This window comes from Leptinotarsa decemlineata, unplaced genomic scaffold (genome assembly GCF_025532065.1).
Source record: "Leptinotarsa decemlineata unplaced genomic scaffold, Ldec_3_MD MMD2_tig00000008_RagTag_RagTag, whole genome shotgun sequence".
NCBI classification, from domain to species: domain Eukaryota; kingdom Metazoa; phylum Arthropoda; class Insecta; order Coleoptera; family Chrysomelidae; genus Leptinotarsa; species Leptinotarsa decemlineata.
Genome location: NW_027412537.1, coordinates 1,655,915 through 1,676,356, shown reverse-complemented (window position 1 = coordinate 1,676,356; position 20,442 = coordinate 1,655,915). Strand labels below are relative to the sequence as shown.

Genomic DNA, 20,442 nt, shown 5'->3' with positions numbered 1-20,442 from the left:
TTTTTCAAATGGGGACTACGAAAAAAAATTGCTAAAACGATAACTAGACAGCATCCTGTATACGACGGTTCATTTCAAAAGCCTGCAGTATTACAAATTACACAACTATGGTGTTAACCACGGTAAATTTTTTTGAATAGTAGAATAATTTTCAAAGTATTTGGTGCAAAGTTAGTTTTATTTTTTCACCAAAAATTACTCAAAATTATACAGTATTGAAACAAGAACTCACAAAACATCAGAATAAAATAGGTATTTTGAAACAAACTCATTGATTTTCTGGAGATTATTTTGGAGAATTATTTTGGACAAGAAAATCTCCAGAAAATCAATGCGTTTGTTCCGAAATACCTATTTCATGTTGATGTTTATTGATGTTTTGTTACAATACTGTACAATTTTAAGTAATTTCCGGTGTTAACAAAAAATAGGTATAAATAACTTTGCACCAAAAACTTTGAAAAAAAATTGACCATGGTTAACCCCATAGTTGTGAAATTCGTAATATGAAAAACTTTTAAAATAAACCGTCGTATACAGAATGCTGCCTATTTATCGTTTTAGCAATTTGTTTTTCGTAGTCCCTACTTATGGGTAAAAAAATAAAACTCCACTTAGATGACCATGACTTCAAATCAGATGTATTTTTTGATGCTTATCAACTTTTTTGAATAACATTTCCCGATATTTTTCGAAATAAGAGTACTTTACTCTCATCTCAAAATCAAATGTTCGAAGGCTCCTCGTATATTACTTGTGTTTCATTGTATTTTGTTGGTGCATGTTTAGTTTTAGGAGATGCACAAACTTTTATCAAGAATAACATTTTGTCGAAAAACCCTTAATAAATAAGTTTTCCATATGGTGCATATGGTGGGGATGACACTGTATAGTGAGGATGATCTTCAGATCAATATGGGTAATTCTGATAATCAGTATTGCAGTGAACCGTGAAGGTGCACTCAAAGAACAAAACATGTTTTACGATGTTACAATGTAACATTGCCATTTTCCACAAAAATAACTTTCTCTATCAGGACCATTTTCCATGAGCTTCTGAGTTAGTACCATTTTAAAGGGATAAATTTTCTTTTCTTTCAATGTTCAAATAATCAATGAATGTCAAACATTGAACATTGGATCTGCTCATGTAAAACTCTTCAATACGCCAATGAGCAAATGAAAAAATGAGCAAATTAAAAAATTGAAACTTTGGAAATAGCTAAAATGGTTAAGTTTTATATGGTTTTTGATAAAATTGGAATAATGTAAAACTTTGGTTTTTCGACCTCTCTAAATTAATTTTTATTAATTCCACTTAAAGTTTCACATGCAGTGTTGATAGTATTCAATAAAATGATGTTGATTGGACGATAACACTAGTGACAAATCACAAATTGAATATTTCATAGAAAGAACAGTATTCAGTTAAAACGTTTATTAAGTGTTTTCTTTATTAGGTACTAATCTATTCACTTATTATGCCTAAAATAATACATTACAATTTTCGAACATTATAATCATTTTTTTACTCAGGATTCGGAATTCCATTCCTGAAACAAAGCATAAAAAATAAGTTATCAATACAGTATTCATTAGGATTATCTTATTTTTGTATATGTAGGGGATCCTTATAACTTTTGCCCATTTATCATAATCAATTTCAGCTGTCGTTCATTCTTTCCGAATTATAAACTTGCGAAAAATTGTTGAATGTTGAATTTGCAATTTATTTCTATAAATATTTTATAAGCCTCAGATAAGCCAGAGTTTAGTCTAAGATTTCATACAATGTTCCATTAATTTAGAGCTCAGTTTTCTCTAGGAGGTATGAGGTATAAACAAATAATGATTGAGAGATTATTATTATACAATTATCACCCTATGAGTTTTATTCAAGAAGGTTTTCACTACACAGTTGTGTAAAACATGTTTGATACGTTTATTTGATCTCTACCTCACATTTTGAATTGAGTGAAATATACCTAAACACCTTAACATTAAATTTTATATGCAGTTGAGCTGTTTGATGTCAGATGAATCGACTGTAGTCATCTTACATGATAACTTCGACATCTTTAATATCATTGGTCCATGTTTTGTCGTCATCACAACGCTTCATGGTGGTTTCAAATAAATCCATGAATGCTTCTCTGGTGATTGGATTTCCGCAAGAGAGAGATAAATGTGACTTGAAGCACCCCTTCAGCGATTTGATGAAACTGAAAAAATTATACTTTTTAATTCACATTAATGATAAACAAGTTTTAATCAAAGTGGAATGTTCACAATATACAAAGTAATCAACGTCAAAGTTGAGAATTGAGAATTAAAAACACAGAAGTTTGAATTTTCCAAACATTTTCAAAAGAGCTAGAAACAAGTTTTTGATATCATTCAAAAGTATCCAAAGCTGGCAACTCCGCGGTAATGCAACACACTCTCCATCTCTTTCTATTTTTCGAAATCTCCATAAATGGACTAGAATATGGATAGCGCAGTAAAAAGAGATGGTGTTATAATGCTTAATTCAGTCAGTTAAGATTTAATGATTCCAGGGAAAGTATTGTCTTCTTTTTTGCACAGTGAACACTATGAATTTTGTTCTTGTGGTTGAGTTACGATGAAATCAGTCCGGTCTCTGATACATTACTGTTTTGATTGGACCTGTTCTGTACTGACACGGGTTAACACTTCGAAATCAATCTATACTGCTGGACGATTGAGAAGCTTCTGTAAGGATTTTCTCTGTTAGGACACTTGCACAAATGTCTGTCGAATATAATTCTATGTTCTTCATGGTATTGGCCAAAGAAGTAGTTGTATTTCGAGTCGTATTTGCCATGTACTGTGTAGGGAAGTTGGCAGAGGTGGTGTTTCGAATTCATTAACAAAATCTTTGATTTCACTATTTATGGTATTCATGTAATCATACCAAAAGTAGTTGTATCTATGTATGTCTTTTATGCCGTTCACAAATGATTTGGAAAATAGAGGATCCAGGTTTGATCTTTGAAGTACTTTCACAATCGCACACGTGCACCTGGCACTCTCACAATTGTTTTTTAATTTCCTAACTGAAACCATTTGTTTTCTGTCGCCAAGGATTTTTGGATCAGACCCTGGTGGCGTGAATCGCAAGGTTTTAGCTATTGGTGACGATTATTCAAAGAATATAAATGCAGTTGATTCAGTAATTGTCGAGAAATCCAAGAAATTAACTGTTCGTCTGTTAATATGTAATATTGGCTTATCTGCTCAAGTAGTGACATGATTTAAGGGTCTCAATCTGCGAGATGTACGGCGTGATAGTAATGATCTCCATGAATGAGGTAATCTTTGTGGAATCATCTCGTTTATTGAGGCAGTTGGAATGGTTTTAAATTTCGATAGCTTCATGGATTATTTTAGCCTGGAGAGGTTTTTCAGTGGTGTTGTTGTTTTTGAAGCTTATTGTGTGGCCTATTTCACGATGATGTTTGAAGAGAGATGAGTCTGGATTTCATTTATGGACAGCAAACTGTGTTGGAGACTCCTCCAGTTGTCCGACAGTGTGAGTTCTGGAGCATATGGAACATGGTATTTTGTATATGCCCTGTGTCTCGTTGGAAATCGTGTCCGTGGGGTTCGTAAAAAAAGTGGAAATTTGATTGTTGGCTGTGAATACTGTTTATATATCGCGTGTCTTCAGAATTCGGCTCATTTTGTCGGTTGACCCACCAATATAAGGAATAAAAGCTTCTGGGTGGTCCGTCCGATCATCGGGATGTTTGGGATCTGGGGTACGAGTTTGCTGAAGTTGCATGGATCTTTGGATTTGGGATTCGGGGATTAGCAAAGGGCGGATTTGAGTTCGTGTAGTTCCGTGGATCTATTGTAGCTAACAGGTTTGATAGACCTGTGTATGAGAGTATTCAAAACGGAATTCAATTGGATAGGATGATGATGGGACTCAGTAATGACGTAACAGTTGGTATGGGTTAGTTTTCGGAAACCTACCTCTCACCTGTTTGTAAAATTGAAAAGGAGATAGGTGCTCGACATGCAGTGGCTGATGAGGTTGAGAGTGTCTTGGGGAATTTGGCGTTTCTTTTTGAGGACCGATATGCGATACTGCAACAGAGCTGACAACGATGCCTGTTTGTTGGATATTGAAGAATTGCAGGATTTTAAAGAAGTTATAGGAATTTTGGACATATAATGAGAACAGTTAGGCTAGTGGTTGGAGAGTATCAGCAAGGTGTTTGGCAAGGGAGTGAGATATTTCTTCTTGTCAGCGGGAATGTTGATGTTTTTTTAACAGCGGATTTTTTTAAAAACAGGATGAGTCTTGTAACTGGTGTCGTCCATATAAACAGTAAGTAACTCCAATATTTCCAAAACAAGTAGTTTTTCCGACTACCAGAATTGTCTACTCTTTTCGACGCACGTTTCAACAACAAAGTTGGCGTCTTTCATAAATCCAATATAGTTCAAGAGCTATACAGGCTGTTTCCAAATTGCTGTGAGAAATATAAAGGTTAATTCAGAGGCAAATTTTATTTGAAAAAGTTCATGTAATCATAGGTCTGGAAATGCATCTTTTCCAAAATCAGTGTGTTGAACCTTTTCTGCAAAAAATAATGTGGTGGTATTTGGGTACATTATTTTCAGTGATAAGAGGTTGATTTAGCCTGAATCAGATCACTGAATCCAGTGGAGGCTCTGAGCACACTTTAGTCAACGTAAATGGCCAAAAACTGAACACCATGGACGTTTCTTGTAACATTCAACTCTTTGTTTTCTCGGTACGCTTCATTTTCCAAAGATAATTTACTTTGTTGCATATCCCTTGATGAAACAATATCTATATGATATTGCTAGGTAAATGAGACATGGAGCAAACAATTTTAATATCAGGTGTATCTACAAGCACTGTTTTAAATGATCAGCCGCTAATTCAATACAAGAGATGAGATTTTTTTCAGAAAAGTATTCCTGTATCTTGGAACAAAGCATTTACGGATCTATGTTTATGATAACTTTTTTATTATATCAGCTCCTGAACACGCCAAAACATATGTTAATGAGAATTTTTTTTCGTGAGATCGAGTAAATATTGGTTTAGGTGTATCTTCAGAAAATTGTCTAAAAGTGTTCGTCTCCTTCTAATTCCAACGGAGAGTGTTATAACCAGATGATTCCATTTCAACAATCTGATGAGTTTTCTGATTGATTCGGCCGTTACTTGATGAAGATCCATAGTAATTTCACAAACTACACTTAAACGCTTGCCAAATATTGTAAATGAAAATTTGCAAAATCTTCCTTATATTAAATGGAACACCCTGTATATTATTGATCCATAAAAAACGCCAACGAAACCTCTACGAATTTCATTAAGTATTCCCTATGGCTAAGTTCAATAGTTTTTCTTAAATGAGCATTTCTTTCGAAAAATGGTCATTTTTTCAAAGCGAAATCCATTTGACGACTGATAAAAATATACGAAAGATATCTTGTTTCAATTTTGTACATTAGAAGGTGTCCAAACAAATATTTTTTAACGAAATAAATGTATGTACCTATCACTTTTTGCTAAATGGAAAATTATTTTTTCATTGGATGCAGAATTTCACTCATAAATCGTGCAATATCAAACCAAACAAGTTAAAAGAAAGAAACATTATAAATAACTATTTTTTTCATGTTATTATATTCATTCAGAGCTTGAGTTCTAGATATTCAAATTTGTCAACTGGCAAATTACAAAACTACAAAAGGGAGAGTTTAATTAAGGTTGATAACGAAACTTTTATAAAATATGTTCAACATGTCTTCCATTTTCTTGAATGCAGAGCTGAAGTCTATGTTTGAAAGACTGTTCTACCCTGCGCAAGACAGCTGGTGTAATGCTGCGAAAAGCATTCGTTATTCGCATATTTTCGGGAGAAGTTGGTGGCTCAACGTAAACCTAATTTTTTATGTATCCCCATAAGAAAAAATCTAGTTTCGTCAAATCTGGTGATCTAGCGGGCCACCGTACAGGCCCATTCCGTCCTATCCATTTATTGGGAAATACTTCATTTAGATGATCTCTCACTTCTGCCGAATAGTGAGCAGGTGCACCATCATGTTGTAACCACATTCTATTGCGGAGGTCAAGAGGAATATCATCTAACAAACCTGGTAAATCATTTCGTAAGAAATTGAGATACATTGCACCATTCATATGTCCCTCAAAAAAGTATGGACCAATTACATATTCTCCAATGATGCCTCCCTAACATTTATCGACCACCTATGTTGATAATCCACCTGTCTCAATAAGTGAGGATTTTCTGTCGCATAATAATGGTAATTATGTCGATTTACAAATCCATTTTTATGGAATGTCGATTCATCCGACCATAAAATATTATTGAAAAAATATTCGTTTCGACGAATTTTGTTCATGGCACAATTGCAAAATTTCACTCTTTTCTCGAAATCAGCATACAGTAGTTCTTGATGTAACTGAACGTGGTATGGATGCAAGCGATGTTTCTTCAATACTCGTTGCACTGATCTCTCACTTATATCCACTATTTCCCCAATTTGTCGTTGACTCCTACTAGGATCTTCTTCAACAGCAAGAAGAACTTGCAATTCATTATCTTCATTAGTAGCTGGCTTGATGCGCTCATGTTTGGAATAATTAATAGATCCAGTTTCAACGAATCGTCCCAAGACCTTTCGGAAAGATCTTTCATCTGGATGCCTTCTATTTGGATACCGTTGAGAATAAATTCTACTTGCCAATAAACAATTCCTGTCTGATTCACCTAATATGAAAATCATATCAATCAAATCACTTTTTGATAACAACATTCTGATGAAATTATACCGACAGTTCAACTTCACGATTGACTAAAAATTTCAATATTCATTTGCAGCCAAATATTTTGTTCTGTCATTTGCCAGACTACTTGATTTCCAATAAATATTTCATTCGCTGAAAGGTTGTTTTAGACCGAAAGAATATGGCACAAATTCCGAGATTTTTGAAATTATTGTAACTATTCAAGAACGTCCATTTTGTGGTGTAATTCGCAACTTGTGTATCTAGCAACAGGTAATTTTAGGAATGGGCGATATTTTAAGGAAAGGGAATTTTTTGTATATTCTTATCAGTCGTCAAATGGATTTCGCTTTGAAAAAATGACCATTTTTCGAAAGAAATGCTCATTTAAGAAAAACTATTGAACTTAGCCATAGGGAATACTTAATGAAATTTGTAGAGGTTTTGTTGGCGCTTCTTATGGATCAATAATATACAGGATGTTCCATTTAATATAAGGAAGATTTTGAAAATTTTCATTTACAATATTTGGCAAGCGGTTTTTCATACCCTGTATATCACAGGTCGATTTCAGATATATCGTTTGAGAGAGTTACCAATGTAGAATATTCGACCAGAAAAAAATTTCAACTGGACTTGGCACCACTTTATAATTTTAAATATTCTGAGTGACGAATATTGGAAAAAAAAACCTGTCATGCTAGATATCTCGAAAACCATCAATATTTTTGAAGTGCAGATATACATAAAGTTTATTTTATTTTCTATGAAGAAACCGAAAAAGCGATAAAAAATATAGGTTGCCATTTAAAAAGACACAGTTGGGATTTGCCCAGAAAAAATCGAACACCCTGTGTGACCGCCAATATTTTTATTTTGTCGAGCTCGAGCAATAAGGTAATATTATAGAAAATTAGATTCCTATCTGCTTCCTATATAGAGATATGGAACACCGCGCCACTGTTGCAGGACCCTGTATAAAACCGCTCACATAAAAATAATGATTAGACCTCGTAAATTATTCCACGCCGCCCATGCCATACAGAGAAATTACCGACGTTCGGTAACTATTCAGTTTTTATGCCATTCGAATTGACTTGACTAGATAATGATAGTAGACTTTACTTTTTCAGATCTAACACAGCTGATATTTTATAAATAACTTACTTGCAAATTTCAGCTTTTGATGGTACTTCTGACGAATATTCTTCTAGTTTCAAGTGAACCTTCAGCATACAACGTCTCATACGATAACTAGGAGTTTGTACACAAGGGTTTGACAATTCTGAAAAAAATTTGTAGATAAAAATCAACTGTAGAGTAACTTATTTTGAACCTTCACTTGTAAGAACTTGCTATTCGTTTAACTACCGTTTTCAATAAAATCGAACCTACCAAAAATGTGCTCGCCATCAATTCTACATACATGGTTAGACGTGGAAATGAAAGTGTCCACCATGAATGAAGGAAGTTCCCTTGATTTGTCGGGAAGACATTTTTCGAAAACATTAACGATTGGTTTCAAACATCTTGAGAAATGGTTTCTTACAGTTGAGCAGATTGTTTCCTCAGTCTCGTCAATGGAATCTGTACACCTTTGAACTTCATTGATCGCATCCTGCAATAATACAGTACACAGTATAACACCAAGTTTATTTTGAACAATGTGTGTGGAAATGTATTTTTTTGTTAAAGAGATGTTGTCCCTTTGGGAATGACAACTCTCAGAGGTGGAAACATTAAAAATCGAACGTGGCACAGTTGGCATCAAGTCAACGGTCACATATTGTTTGATTGAAAGAGTCGAAGGGACCATTCATGCAAACCAACCAGCAACCGTCTGAACAAACCAAATTTTATTACTTGTGCTTATTGAAAGTTGAGTAGAAAAATATTCGGAACCACTTGATCAGAGATCAAAAAACATGCATCTTTATTATTTGTTGTATTATAAGCTATGGTGGGTTGACACAGTGATATCTGATATTGTATCAAGAATGCTTTGGTTTCAATTTGGTTGCAACTGGTTGCCTTATAGTGGAAGCTGTTCTGAGAGATTGGAAATGAATCTCGTTCGAAGCTTGACTTTGCAATTGACCGCCTAGTGGAGCCTTATTTATCGTCGTAATTCGTGGACTGAGTCTCATATCAATCTCATAGAGATCGATTGAAGATTCATGAAATTGAAAGGAAGAAAAGTAATCGCCTTTACTTCCTTATGCTTGTCCTTTGACAGTTGAGTTCAGCAATGCATTAGTAGTTCAATCCAGCATCACTTGTGGCACCTGGAAAGGACTTCAATAGAGTTTTGAGAAGCATATCTTATACTGAGATCACTTCTCAGTGAAACACTCTAAGTTGCTAAATTTATATCTTTTTATTTTGATTTTTACTGCTCGGCTTCCTGAAGATGCCATATGCTGAACACCAGAAGTACCGAAATGACTTCAGGCGAAGAAGAGGTTAGAATGGGACTAAACTGGAGTTTATCTTCGACGTTTTAACATGTGAGTCCTAGCATGGGTCAGAAGATATCCAGCGAACATACATCATAACATAACCCCAGAACTAACATCAAAATAGCGGGAATTTTTTGAGTGGAACTCATTAACCAATCAGCTGACAGAACATTGTGCTAAAGATTTGAAAAACTGTTCTTCAAATATATTTCAAATGCTCATTACAAAATAAACTCTTTTACGAAGATTTGTAGATCAATCATAGAAATTACTTTCAGATTCAAACTGGAAGAGAAAGCTTTCCCAAAACAACTACTATCACATGAACATTTAATTACATGAAAAAAAACTTACTTTTCACTTTTCCTATTCAGTTTGTACTCCAAACATTCGTTACGGAATTGATACAGGATATCTTCCATAACATAACATATATATATATATATATATATATATATATATATATATATATATATATATAACATAATATATAAAAGAGTAATTTATATGAAACACTATCATACTCAATGACGTACTTTGAAATTTCGGAATAAGACACCTGTCTTATTACCAAATCACCACCTATTTGGATAATATCAAAGATGAAGCACTGATAACATTATAAGATAACGACAATATACCCCCGAAACAAAGTGAGTCCCAAACAAAAAAATGTTGTTTGAAGGATACTCACATATATATTTCTGAAGTTTTTCTGGAGGAAAAATGAAATGTACCGTTAACTAAAAAGCTATATATCACTTAAGATATCATATTGAGAAGGTTATCAATTGTGATGCAAGAATTGAACCCTCAGGTACACCTGGCCAATGAACCAGAAGATACTTCAATCACCACATCAAAAATCCTAGCCGAAAGCTAGCAAATAATCAGTATTATATTCGTTATAGGCAATTGGCAGCTTTCGGAGATGTTACAGAGATTCAAATGCTTTAAAATGAGACTTTGAATGATGCAAGGATTGTACGACACATTTCTTTGCGATGGTAGTTCTACCAATGAATCGAATCTGATAGGTCTTCAAGGTTTAAAACCTAGGATATAAAATCAGTTATGGAAAAATGAGCAAAACAATCATCTGATACAGATTTCTACTAGAAGTAGAAATATAAATATAAAATCAGTCTGTCAGAGACAGTTTTATAAGAAATTTCATCATGTATTTTCCACGATAGGAACCAACCATAACTCGCGTGGAAATAAGTGCAAATTGTAGCTTTTTGTTTGAATATATTTCACGTTAATGAAGTATTCTTCATTCGTACGACTGGAAACCACCAAAGAACTGCTTTTACATTCTCCTAAGAACAGGCCCGAACTTGTTTTTGCCCATTATCTTTTTTCCTCTTGTTGAAAGATTGCTCGCGTCGCTTTGCTATCAGTGATATAAAAAGTCATGGAAAAAATCGTAACCCACAATATCCTCAAATATATGGAAGGCTTCAACATCTTGAGCGATCATCAATATGGCTTTCGGAAACAAATATCAACAGGCGACCTTCTATCGTATGTCACCCATATTTGGAATAACGCTATCGAGAAACATGGAGAATCAAGAACTGTTGCGCCTGATATTTCTAAGGACTTTGATGCTACGGCTTGTCGGATCATTTTTGTGTATGGCTCTTCAGCTTCCTGAAAGAACGTTCCCTTCAAGTAGCCGTCGATGAACATCTCTCGAATACTTCTACTATAACGCTGGTGTTCTCCAGGGATCCATATTGCTTTTTGTTGTATATCAAAGACTCATTAGAAAAAATCAAGAATCCAATATATTACTTTGCTGACGACATCACCCTTGTCTAGTCATTCCATTTGGATTCCAGGACATCGGCTACGGAGGTACATCTTCACCGGCAGCAGGAGGTTGCATATCTTAATGAAGATCTAGAAGTGATTTTGAATTGGGGTGAAAGTAACCAGGTTTATTTCAATGCCACAAAAACCCAGGTATCGGTTTTCTCCAAGAAGAAAAATGTCAGGTCAGACAATTCCGCTTTCTGCTTCGATATGTTTGTTGGGGGTTGAAATGAACACCAATATGTATTGGCACAATCACGTCACTGGAATTGCGAAGTCTCCTTCTCAAAAGCTTGGCACACTGTTCCAAATCAGAAAACTGTAAACACGTCAGCAACTTTTGATGCTTTATAAAGCTCAGATTAGACCTCCTCTGGAGTATTGTTCTCATGTATGGAGCTCTGCCCCCAAACATACTCTATCCTGATTGGAGACACATTGCACATCACGTACAACCTTGATAGCCTGGAACATCGAAGAAAAATTGGATATTTGTCTCTATTTCATAGATACTTTCACGAGAAGTGTTCAAGTGACTTGGCACATTTGATTTCACCAAGAGCGGTACATATCAGAAATATGCGACGGACTGTGACTGCTCATCGTTTTGAGCTTCAACGCAGTACACCTCGAACTTCACTGCTTAAGAACTTTTTCATCTAGAGAACTGCATTTATGTGAAATGAACTTCCTGAGAACGTTTTTGCAAAAGGATTCAATCTCCAGCGATTCAAATCCAATGTGAATCGCTACTTTCGCACAGGCACCGCTCTGAGAGCGTGTTAAGAATATTCTTGGAGTGCTTGTGTTTCGTCCTTGAAAAAAACTTTGGGCTTTTGCTCACTTAAAAGTTGCGGTGAAATGTACAAATTTGCACATATTTATGTAAAGGGGTGTTTATAGCACTTGTTGATACTTTGAAACAGGCTTAGGCAGCGTCAAAATATTAATTTTGGAGCACATAAAATCAGCGATCCTGTAGTTGACAGTTCGTCAACGGATAAATTTCATGACGAAATAAAGAGCTGACTCAAGAAAAAGTTAATCAGCTCCGTAAAGATCACTTGGTTACGAATATATCAATGATATAACTCCTCGAAATGTACTGAAAGTACAACGGCTTGCTTGATTGATAGCCTCCTCAAGCGTTTCAATACTCATAAAAACGCTTGAGGAAGCGCAATAAAGTATTAATTGAATGAGGAAATTGACATTCTTATACCCCCGAAATGAAAATACTCTTTTAGCGAAACAGCTTCAACTCACTATGAAATCTTCTCTATATCCTGGGCAAAATGTTTCTAGTTTATCGACAATTTGATTGATTTGGTGGTTTTGTTGAATATATCTCTGTATCATTTTGAGGCGCATATCCCTTAAAAGCTCTTCACCGCTGCTCATTGACAATGCCGGACTGACAACTGAAAAAAAAGGAAAACTATAAATGGTGTTGTTGAAGTAAATATTTAAGTGAAAGTTGAATTGCTGGTACTGATGGAAAGGTTGACTTCTCGCCTCACTTGAAGGTTTTTCAAGTTTGAAGGCTAGCAGATTCAGTAACTATGACTCATATAACCCTGACTTTGAGTTGACCTTCGTCTTAGCGGTCAATGCACATATCACCGATGATTTTGCCGCAGTAGTAGACGAAACGCTTATCACTACAAGTTTCATTCGACCACTGTCTACCATCTTGAATGTTGTTCTCCTCAATCGTGACTCTGGCTGTGTGAGCCTATGTTTTTATACGAGTATTAACAGTAAATTGTCAGTGAAATTGCACCGTGGCAGTTGCTTCTGATACTATAGAAAAGATAAATATTTTCGTTGAAGGTACCTTGGAATACATAGAATTTAAGGAGGTGGAAAATGTAAACCTTTCATATATAGTCAATCATTATTTTTGAATCACTGCATTTTCATAAAATATAAAATATTCTGCCACATTATAACCACTATATTATATTAATGTTTTGTTCCTCACAAATGAAACCAGTTGCTTATTGATTCCCTGATGGTCATACAATATGTATTGTTCTTTAATTAGAAAATAATACGAAATGAACAATAACTCTTGAAAAAATAATCGAGCATTTTATTAGGTTGTTTCAAAAATTTTGTCCGTCTTTATGAGTCTACATTAAACTAATATCTCAGTGCATACTCATTCAATTTGATCGGAATAAGCGCCATTTCAATCAGTGCACCTTTGTCAACTTAACGTCAGCATAAAAATTCTGTGGTCGGGATTCGATGAAGTCGACGAAGGCCGTTTTTTGTCTGGTTCCGATTGGCGAAGATTCTACCGGTTATTGAAAATAACGAAGTACTTGAAAAGATGGTAGTCAGTTGGCAAGAGGTCTAAGGAGTATGGTGGGTGAGAGAGAATTTCGATGCTCAATTTGTTAAATTTTCTGGCAGTAATTTGTGAAACGTGCGGACGGGCGTGATTGTGGAGCAGGATCGGACCTCTTCTGTTGACCAGTGCCGGCTGCTGCTGATGCAATTTTTGGTACATTTCTTCGATTTCCTCACAATACGACTGGTTTGGTCCGGTTGCAGAAAGTTATAGTAAATCACACCAGCCGCTGACTACCATATAGTAATCATGGCCTGTTTTGGTGGGTTTTTGCCTCATCGGTGTCCAACCACTGTTCCGAACGTCTCCTGCTGTCGTTCCAAAAAAGGATAATTTTGGTTGCGCAAAAGCAAAGAAGAACAGACCTCAAAACATGACAATTTCTGTCGAACGTTAAAATCGTGGAGCACCTACTATTAGATATGTTTTACCTTTCCAGTGCGTTTAAAACCATTAAAAACCGCATGGGACCTCACCCCCAGTTTTTCCGCCATCCCATGTACCGTTTGTGATGTGTCAGTCTTCACCAGGTAACTCGACTCTTCATCCTTGATTACTGTAGGTCGATCACTTCGGGGCTCATCTTCTAGAATGAAATCTCCTAAACGAAATTTAGCAAATCAACGTCGAACAGTGCGTTCATTAACACTATCATTGCCAAAACCCTGGGTAAATTTTTGGGCTGTTTCGAATTGGTAGAGAAAAACTTGCTGAAAATCGCACAAAGACATCAAAAATGAACAGCATCAATGTATCTCTATCTGTATCTGTAGAGTAGGGAGGGTGAGTGTAGACCCACAGCACTTAGGCCACATGTGACCCATTGTACATCCTCTCGAAGAGTTGTCCTCCTGGGTCATCGTCAATCCTGTCCTTTCCAGGAAGGTGGACAGGTCACAAGGAGACATTTCCTTTATTTTGGCAGGTGTGTGCCAAGACTCGTCGAACACACACTTTCTTTGGCAACCTTGAGGTGTCTCACGGTAGCCTCCGCGAAGGTTTTGGAAGGTGCAACGACATTACTGTCGTTGTGCGGCTTCTCCAACCTCCTTGGGGTTCCCTACGTGGATATGCACAAGTGAGGGAGCTTTCCTGCAGGGGCAGCCGGTTCCTTGCCTTTATTCAAACCGGAGCTCTTGGCGCCCGCCGCAGGAAGTGCCCTTGCTGTTGGAGGTGGAGTGGATGGAGGAGGAGGAGGGTGCACTTACAGTTGCTGCCACTCCCGCCTCCTTCGCTCTTTTCTACTTTTGGCCTTGGCACCGCAAATGCGCTTACGCGTTGGCCTTTGTATTACATCACGAGGTGATCTGCTATGTCCAGCCTCATTTCAAGCGGTAGATTGGGGTGGACATTTCTGTTCATCTCCAGCCATCGCCTTAGATTGAGGTGAGCATTTCTGTCCAGCCTCGGAATTGGTTTTTGTTTTTGTTGTTTCTGTTTTTGTGTTTGTTTCATTCATGTGTGTTCCCATGAGTAGCAAAGGGAAGAGTTGGTCACCTCTGGCAGAATCCCTCATAACCAGAGGTAGGCTGATTACAATAAAGTTTCGCCCAGTTTCCCGAGGGGATCGTTCTTAACCGCATATCACCCTGCGGCCATTTAGCTGTCGGCACGATTCCTTACACCTCAGCTTGGGTAGGCTAGTCCATGGTTTGGTCCAAGCCTTTTCGGGAGTTTTAGTTCCCCTCACCTTACTTATTTCTGTCACTGATCAGGAGTCCGGCGACCCCGTCCGTAAGACCACATTGGCTTCCCGGGCATCCAGTCCTCTGGCTGTTCCCCTCTCCGCCACCTGGGGACGCGCTCGATTAAAATTATTTATCGATCAGTATGTACCACGACACAGTAGAATGAATATTTATTGAGATATGGAGCTACGAAAACATATAACATTAAGACGGACAAAACTTTTGAAACAATCAATTATTAGTCCACATTGAAATTCAAAAATGAAAATTACCTAATTATATTCGAGCTAGGAATTGTTTTTCAAACGTTGGATTTTTCTATTGAATAGTTGTCGTTTCCTAATAACGACGACTTCCATAACTCGAAATTTGAGCGAGCTAAGAATTATTGAGTTCTAACCAGTTTGATTCCTAGTGAACTATTTCACACAATATTAGTTACCATTTCCTAATTTTTATTTTAAGTGAGATACTTTTTTTGTCAAATTTCGAAAAGCAAAGAGCTTTTACTTTCTATCAATGGATTGTAGAAATGAAAGTGACTGGCTTTACAATTTCACCCACCATATATCCACTTAATTCGCTGGAGACACCAGAGTTATTCTCAGGTTTGGATTTCAACGGAAAATTTGTATGCTAATCACATTTCTAATTTTTTTTCTTCGATGATTCTAATTTCAAGAGTCTAAATTTCGACTTCAAACTGGAAGTTTCAACTCTAAAGGTAGTATTTCGCAAATAAACAAATGGTATTGAAACTACTGAAAATATTTTTCCTACGCACCAGAACTTTATCAAAGTCTCTCGACACGCATTTGGTTATTATATTATCAGAAGGTAATGGGAGTGTTACCATCTCCTGATGATGCTAACTTGGTAACTGAAACATGCGCCGAGAAAAATAGCGCTAAAGTTCTGATGTGGGAAAGGGGTATTCTTTATATCCAATTTACGCCCCAATCAAATACTTGTGAATCTATACAATCTGACCCTATTGAGAATTAAATTGTTGAATCCTTTCATATATAGTTTGCATTTATCCTTTGCATGATTTCATTCAGGGTTCTGGATTAACCTTCAGAGGCTATCATTCCCCTCGTGTTTAATAACTGTCGATAGCAAAGGTCAAAAAATAAGCTATTTTTCAGATATCGTGTACTTAATGGTGAAATCGTTAAGTATAATATTGCTTGGAAACGCAAAATTTTAGATAAATAGCGTATTTAGAAATATTGTTTCGAAACTGAACATAATTAATGTTTATCCACACCTCTCTGGGTAAACAAAGTCAAAAAGTTTTTTGAAGAGCACGTAACAAATTCAAATTACTAAATGATAGTACATATCGGATTTCAACAGAGTTCTTTAGGTGGATATAACGAAGATATCACCATGCATTATACAACTAGCACTGGACAGATGACAATATAGTAATAACATTTTGTTTGTAGTACATGTGGTATACTATAATGTAAAAGTTTGAAGAATACATTTTCTCATTAAGATTGTTGAAATATTACTGGAGTATTTTCCCAACACCAAAACGTTATTTTAACATCTCGACACGTGTTTCGATAATCAAGTGATCATCTTCAAGAGGAAGATTGATCTTCAGTTTAATCTTCATCTTGAAGATGATCACTTGGTCATCGAAACACGTGTCGAGGTGTTATAATAACGGTTTGGTGTTGGGAAAAAACTCCAGTAATATTCATTACTACATCAAAGGTCCAAACGGTGCATCACAAGATTTTTGGTATAAATGAAGTATAAAAATGGCTTGTGATGCACTGTTTGGGCCTTTGGTGTAGTGATGAATATTACTGGAGTTTTTGCCCAACACCAAATCGTTATTTTCAACTCCTCGGCACGTGTTTCGATCACTCTCTTTTATATATACTTTCACGGGAGGTGTTCAAGTGACTTGGCACATTTGATTCCACCAAGAGCGGTATATATCAGAAATACGCCACAGACTGTGGCTGCTCATCGTTTTGAGGTTCATTTCAATACACCTCCAACTCCACTGTTCAAGAACTCTTTCATTTGGAGAACTGCGATCACATGGAATAAACTTTTCGAGAACGTTTTTCCAAATGGATTTTATCTCCACCGATTCAAATCCAATGTGAATCGCTATTTTCGCACAGGCAACGCTCTTAGACTGCCTTAAGGATTTTCCAGTAGTGCTTTGGCTTTGTCCTTGAAAAACGTCTTTTCTGCATCTGGTTAGAAAAATCATTATTTGAAAATGAACGTTTAGCGCTCTACTCAGGAAGAGTTTGTTTCCTCTACTGATAGCGAGGCGAGTGGAGGCAAACAGTCGTTTATACTCTGTACCATCTAGCCTCCTAGATTCGTAAACAGGATCAAGAGTTGAAACCCTGAGAAATTTTGCTTGATAGGTAGAGCTTAGAACCTCTGGCGTGAACTGAATATGTTGATAATATATATCAGAACAAAAATACTGCCTCTCCACGCGTGTTTCAATAACCACGTTGGCATCATCAGAAGATGACTGCATCAATGACTGAGACAGTTAGGGTCGTTCAGTAGACGTCCATCTTCTTTGTAAATTCAAAGTTTTATTTGCAGAGCATACTTTCTCTTCCTCTACATGATCATTTCTGATACTAACCAAGTTAGTATCAGAAGTGACCATGACCTTCAACAACATAAACAAGTCATCAATTACACAGATTAACCTCTGGAGGTATCTTGCATATGTGTCTGCTCAACCAAATAAACCCAGCTTCTTAACGAAGACGAATAAAATGCATGGTCTTTCGGGTCAGATGGTAAGAGTACGACTCTACCGAACTCTTAAAACCTGATTCGGTCTCCAGCGGGGTAGGCACAAAGTATATGCTCTGCTGTTTCATTATTTTCTAAACAGAGGCAACACACACTGTCTTCCGACAGTCCGTGACTCCTTTGCAAGGGAGTCAGCAGCCTCATTGCGTTCCAGACCAGTATGGCCAGCAATCCAGACCAGAGATAATCTGTTGAGTCTTCCTATCGAGGAGAGTCGGTTTTGGCAATTTACTACCAATTCAGATATTGCTCGGTAGGAGCCAAGAGCCTCTAACGTCGTTTCACTGTCCGAGAATATTTTTATTGACTTATGGGTCACATGTGGCCTAAGTGCGTGGGCTTACACTCACCCTCCCTACTCTACAGATACAGATTTTTATTGACTTGTGTATAAGGTTGGATTCTTCCAATCTCTCCACACATAATTCGATAGCGTAAATTTCCGCTTGAAATACAGTCGCAGAGGTTCCTAGGCAGGTTGATATCTCTGTCCTGAGTTTGCGACTAAAAACACCTGCATCAGAACCGGAAGGTGCTTTTGATCCATCTGTGAACCAACAACTATCTGCTTTTAATATCTCCTTCTCCCGGAGGATCCAGATTTCTCTACTCGGGAACAGTACTTTATAAGGCAGTTCATAGTTGACAGTTGGAGGCATAAAGTTAGAGGTCATTTCCAGAATGCTGTGACTTCCATTGTCAACCAACAGTCTTTTGCACTCTGCATTAAATTGATTTGTGTAATTGGCAATGTGCACAAGTCTGTATGCAGTCCATCTAACCTCTCTCTCCAGAAATATGTGGAGAGGAGGTAGATCTAGAAAGATCTCCATGGCCGCCGACGGTGTGGTACTGATGGCACCACTGATGACCAAACAAGCCTGTCTCTGTAGGCCAGAGAGCTTCGCCTGGGCCGTTTTCTGTAAGGCCTTCGGTCACTAGGCAATTGCGCCATAAGTAATCATTGGTCTGAGAGTCATCACATAAATCCAATGGATTTATTTGGGACCTAAACTTCAGGTTTTACCACAAATTCTTCAACATGTGCATAGAGACAGTTTGGCTTTGTGTAAAACAAAGGTTAGTTTTTTATCAGGTACAATGCCAAGATATTTCACCTCCGTTCCAAATGGAAAGACCTCACCATTGAGGGTGAGTGGCGTTAGATCGTACAATTTTCTCCTCCTGGTGAAGGGTACTATCACAGTTTTGCTGGGGTTGACAGACATCTGCTCCCTCAGGCACCAACTGTGAACAACGTCCAACGTGCTTTGGAGGATATTACAAGCTACCCTTTCCGACGTGGACCTTGCCAAGATGACAAGGTCATCTGCATAAGCTTGCAGATTTACTTTTCTTCTGTCGAGGGCATCAAGCAGACTATTCATCAGGACCGCCCACAGTAGGGTGACCCTGAATCTAGTGACTTCGCCTTGAAGAGTCCTAGTTACAGTTCTGTTTACCATCATCCTATAGATTTAGGTAGTGCATTGTTAAATGCTCCTTCAATATCGAAAAATATAGTTGTCAAAGGAATGGGAGATTTTCTCTACAAGGTTGTTTAATACTAAATCTGTCGATTTGCCGATTTGATAAGCATACTGGTGGTTATTCAGGGGGGATGCATATAATGCCATCCTCCTGATGTGTCCGTCCAGTATCCTCTCAAGTCCTCTCAACAGGAAGGATGTAAGGCTGATTGGTCGTACCGATTTAGGATAATATACTATATATTGAAATTTGATTGAACTTGTTTGAAAAATGTTAATATTTAGTCAGTTTGATTTACAAGGGTTATACAACTCTTATAAGGATTATGTATTTAATAAATTCGAAAGTTATGATATTTACAAATTTTTAATCTGAAAATGTGTTAAAACAGCAAAAACTGATATGAGAACGTCATAGCATGACCTCATGCGATAAAAGATCATTTTTTTGTAATATTGTTGCTTTTATATTACTAAAAGTTTTCGTTATATATTTCAATTTCAAAAAAGTTGTAGGCAGAATACTCATTATGAAGATTGACCGATCAGAAAAACTTAATTTTCTACTCACCAGTTACAACGGCCAAGCAAATTAGTAGTAGCAGTTTCATTGTGGAATAATTCTTCAAGACAATTGTTCAATCACACCAATGAAAAGATTAGAGAAGACTGTGTGAAGCGTAGTTGGAAGTTTTCGTATTGATATGATTCGAGAAATGATGTTTATCTTATTTACGAAAACACAGAACGGAAATCACGTTTCAATATTTTCTGATTGCATGAAATGAGTGTTTCATTAATCAATGATTTTGCAACATTTTTAATTGAGACTTTATGATGGCATGGGCATTAGCTCAAGTAGAAGAAGATCTATTTTCTGAAACAAGACGAATGATGGTTGTGGTTTTTGAACAGTAAAAAGAAGTTTGCCCCCGTCACAATTTAATAGCCAAATTGAAGTATCTAATAAAATCTTCTCTCATTCATTTTG

General features: G+C 36.7%; 1 protein-coding gene across 1 annotated transcript; it reads right to left on the bottom strand.

Moving 5' to 3' along the window:
- Nucleotides 1–1,423: 1,423 nt before the first annotated feature.
- Nucleotides 1,424–20,182, bottom strand: LOC111511651 (uncharacterized). Its single transcript, XM_023167682.2, has 6 exons — nucleotides 20,023–20,182; nucleotides 12,367–12,521; nucleotides 8,216–8,438; nucleotides 7,988–8,105; nucleotides 2,061–2,222; nucleotides 1,424–1,553 (listed from the first exon to the last, which is right to left on the bottom strand). Exons 1-6 carry the CDS (start codon nucleotides 20,060–20,062, stop codon nucleotides 1,529–1,531), a joined length of 723 nt encoding a protein of 240 aa, XP_023023450.2. The 5' UTR covers nucleotides 20,063–20,182; the 3' UTR covers nucleotides 1,424–1,528.
- Between the last annotated feature and the right edge of the window lie 260 nt (nucleotides 20,183–20,442).

Excerpts from the sequence above, each read along its gene's own strand:
- LOC111511651 (XM_023167682.2), bottom strand. The coding sequence starts at position 20,062 with ATGAAACTGCTACTACTAATTTGCTTGGCCGTTGTAACTG. Across the intron at positions 12,522-20,022 it reads TTGCTTGGCCGTTGTAACTG|TTGTCAGTCCGGCATTGTCA; the intron begins GTGAGTAGAAAA and ends CTTTTTTTTCAG. Across the intron at positions 2,223-7,987 it reads TCAAAAGCTGAAATTTGCAA|TTTCATCAAATCGCTGAAGG; the intron begins GTAAGTTATTTA and ends TAATTTTTTCAG.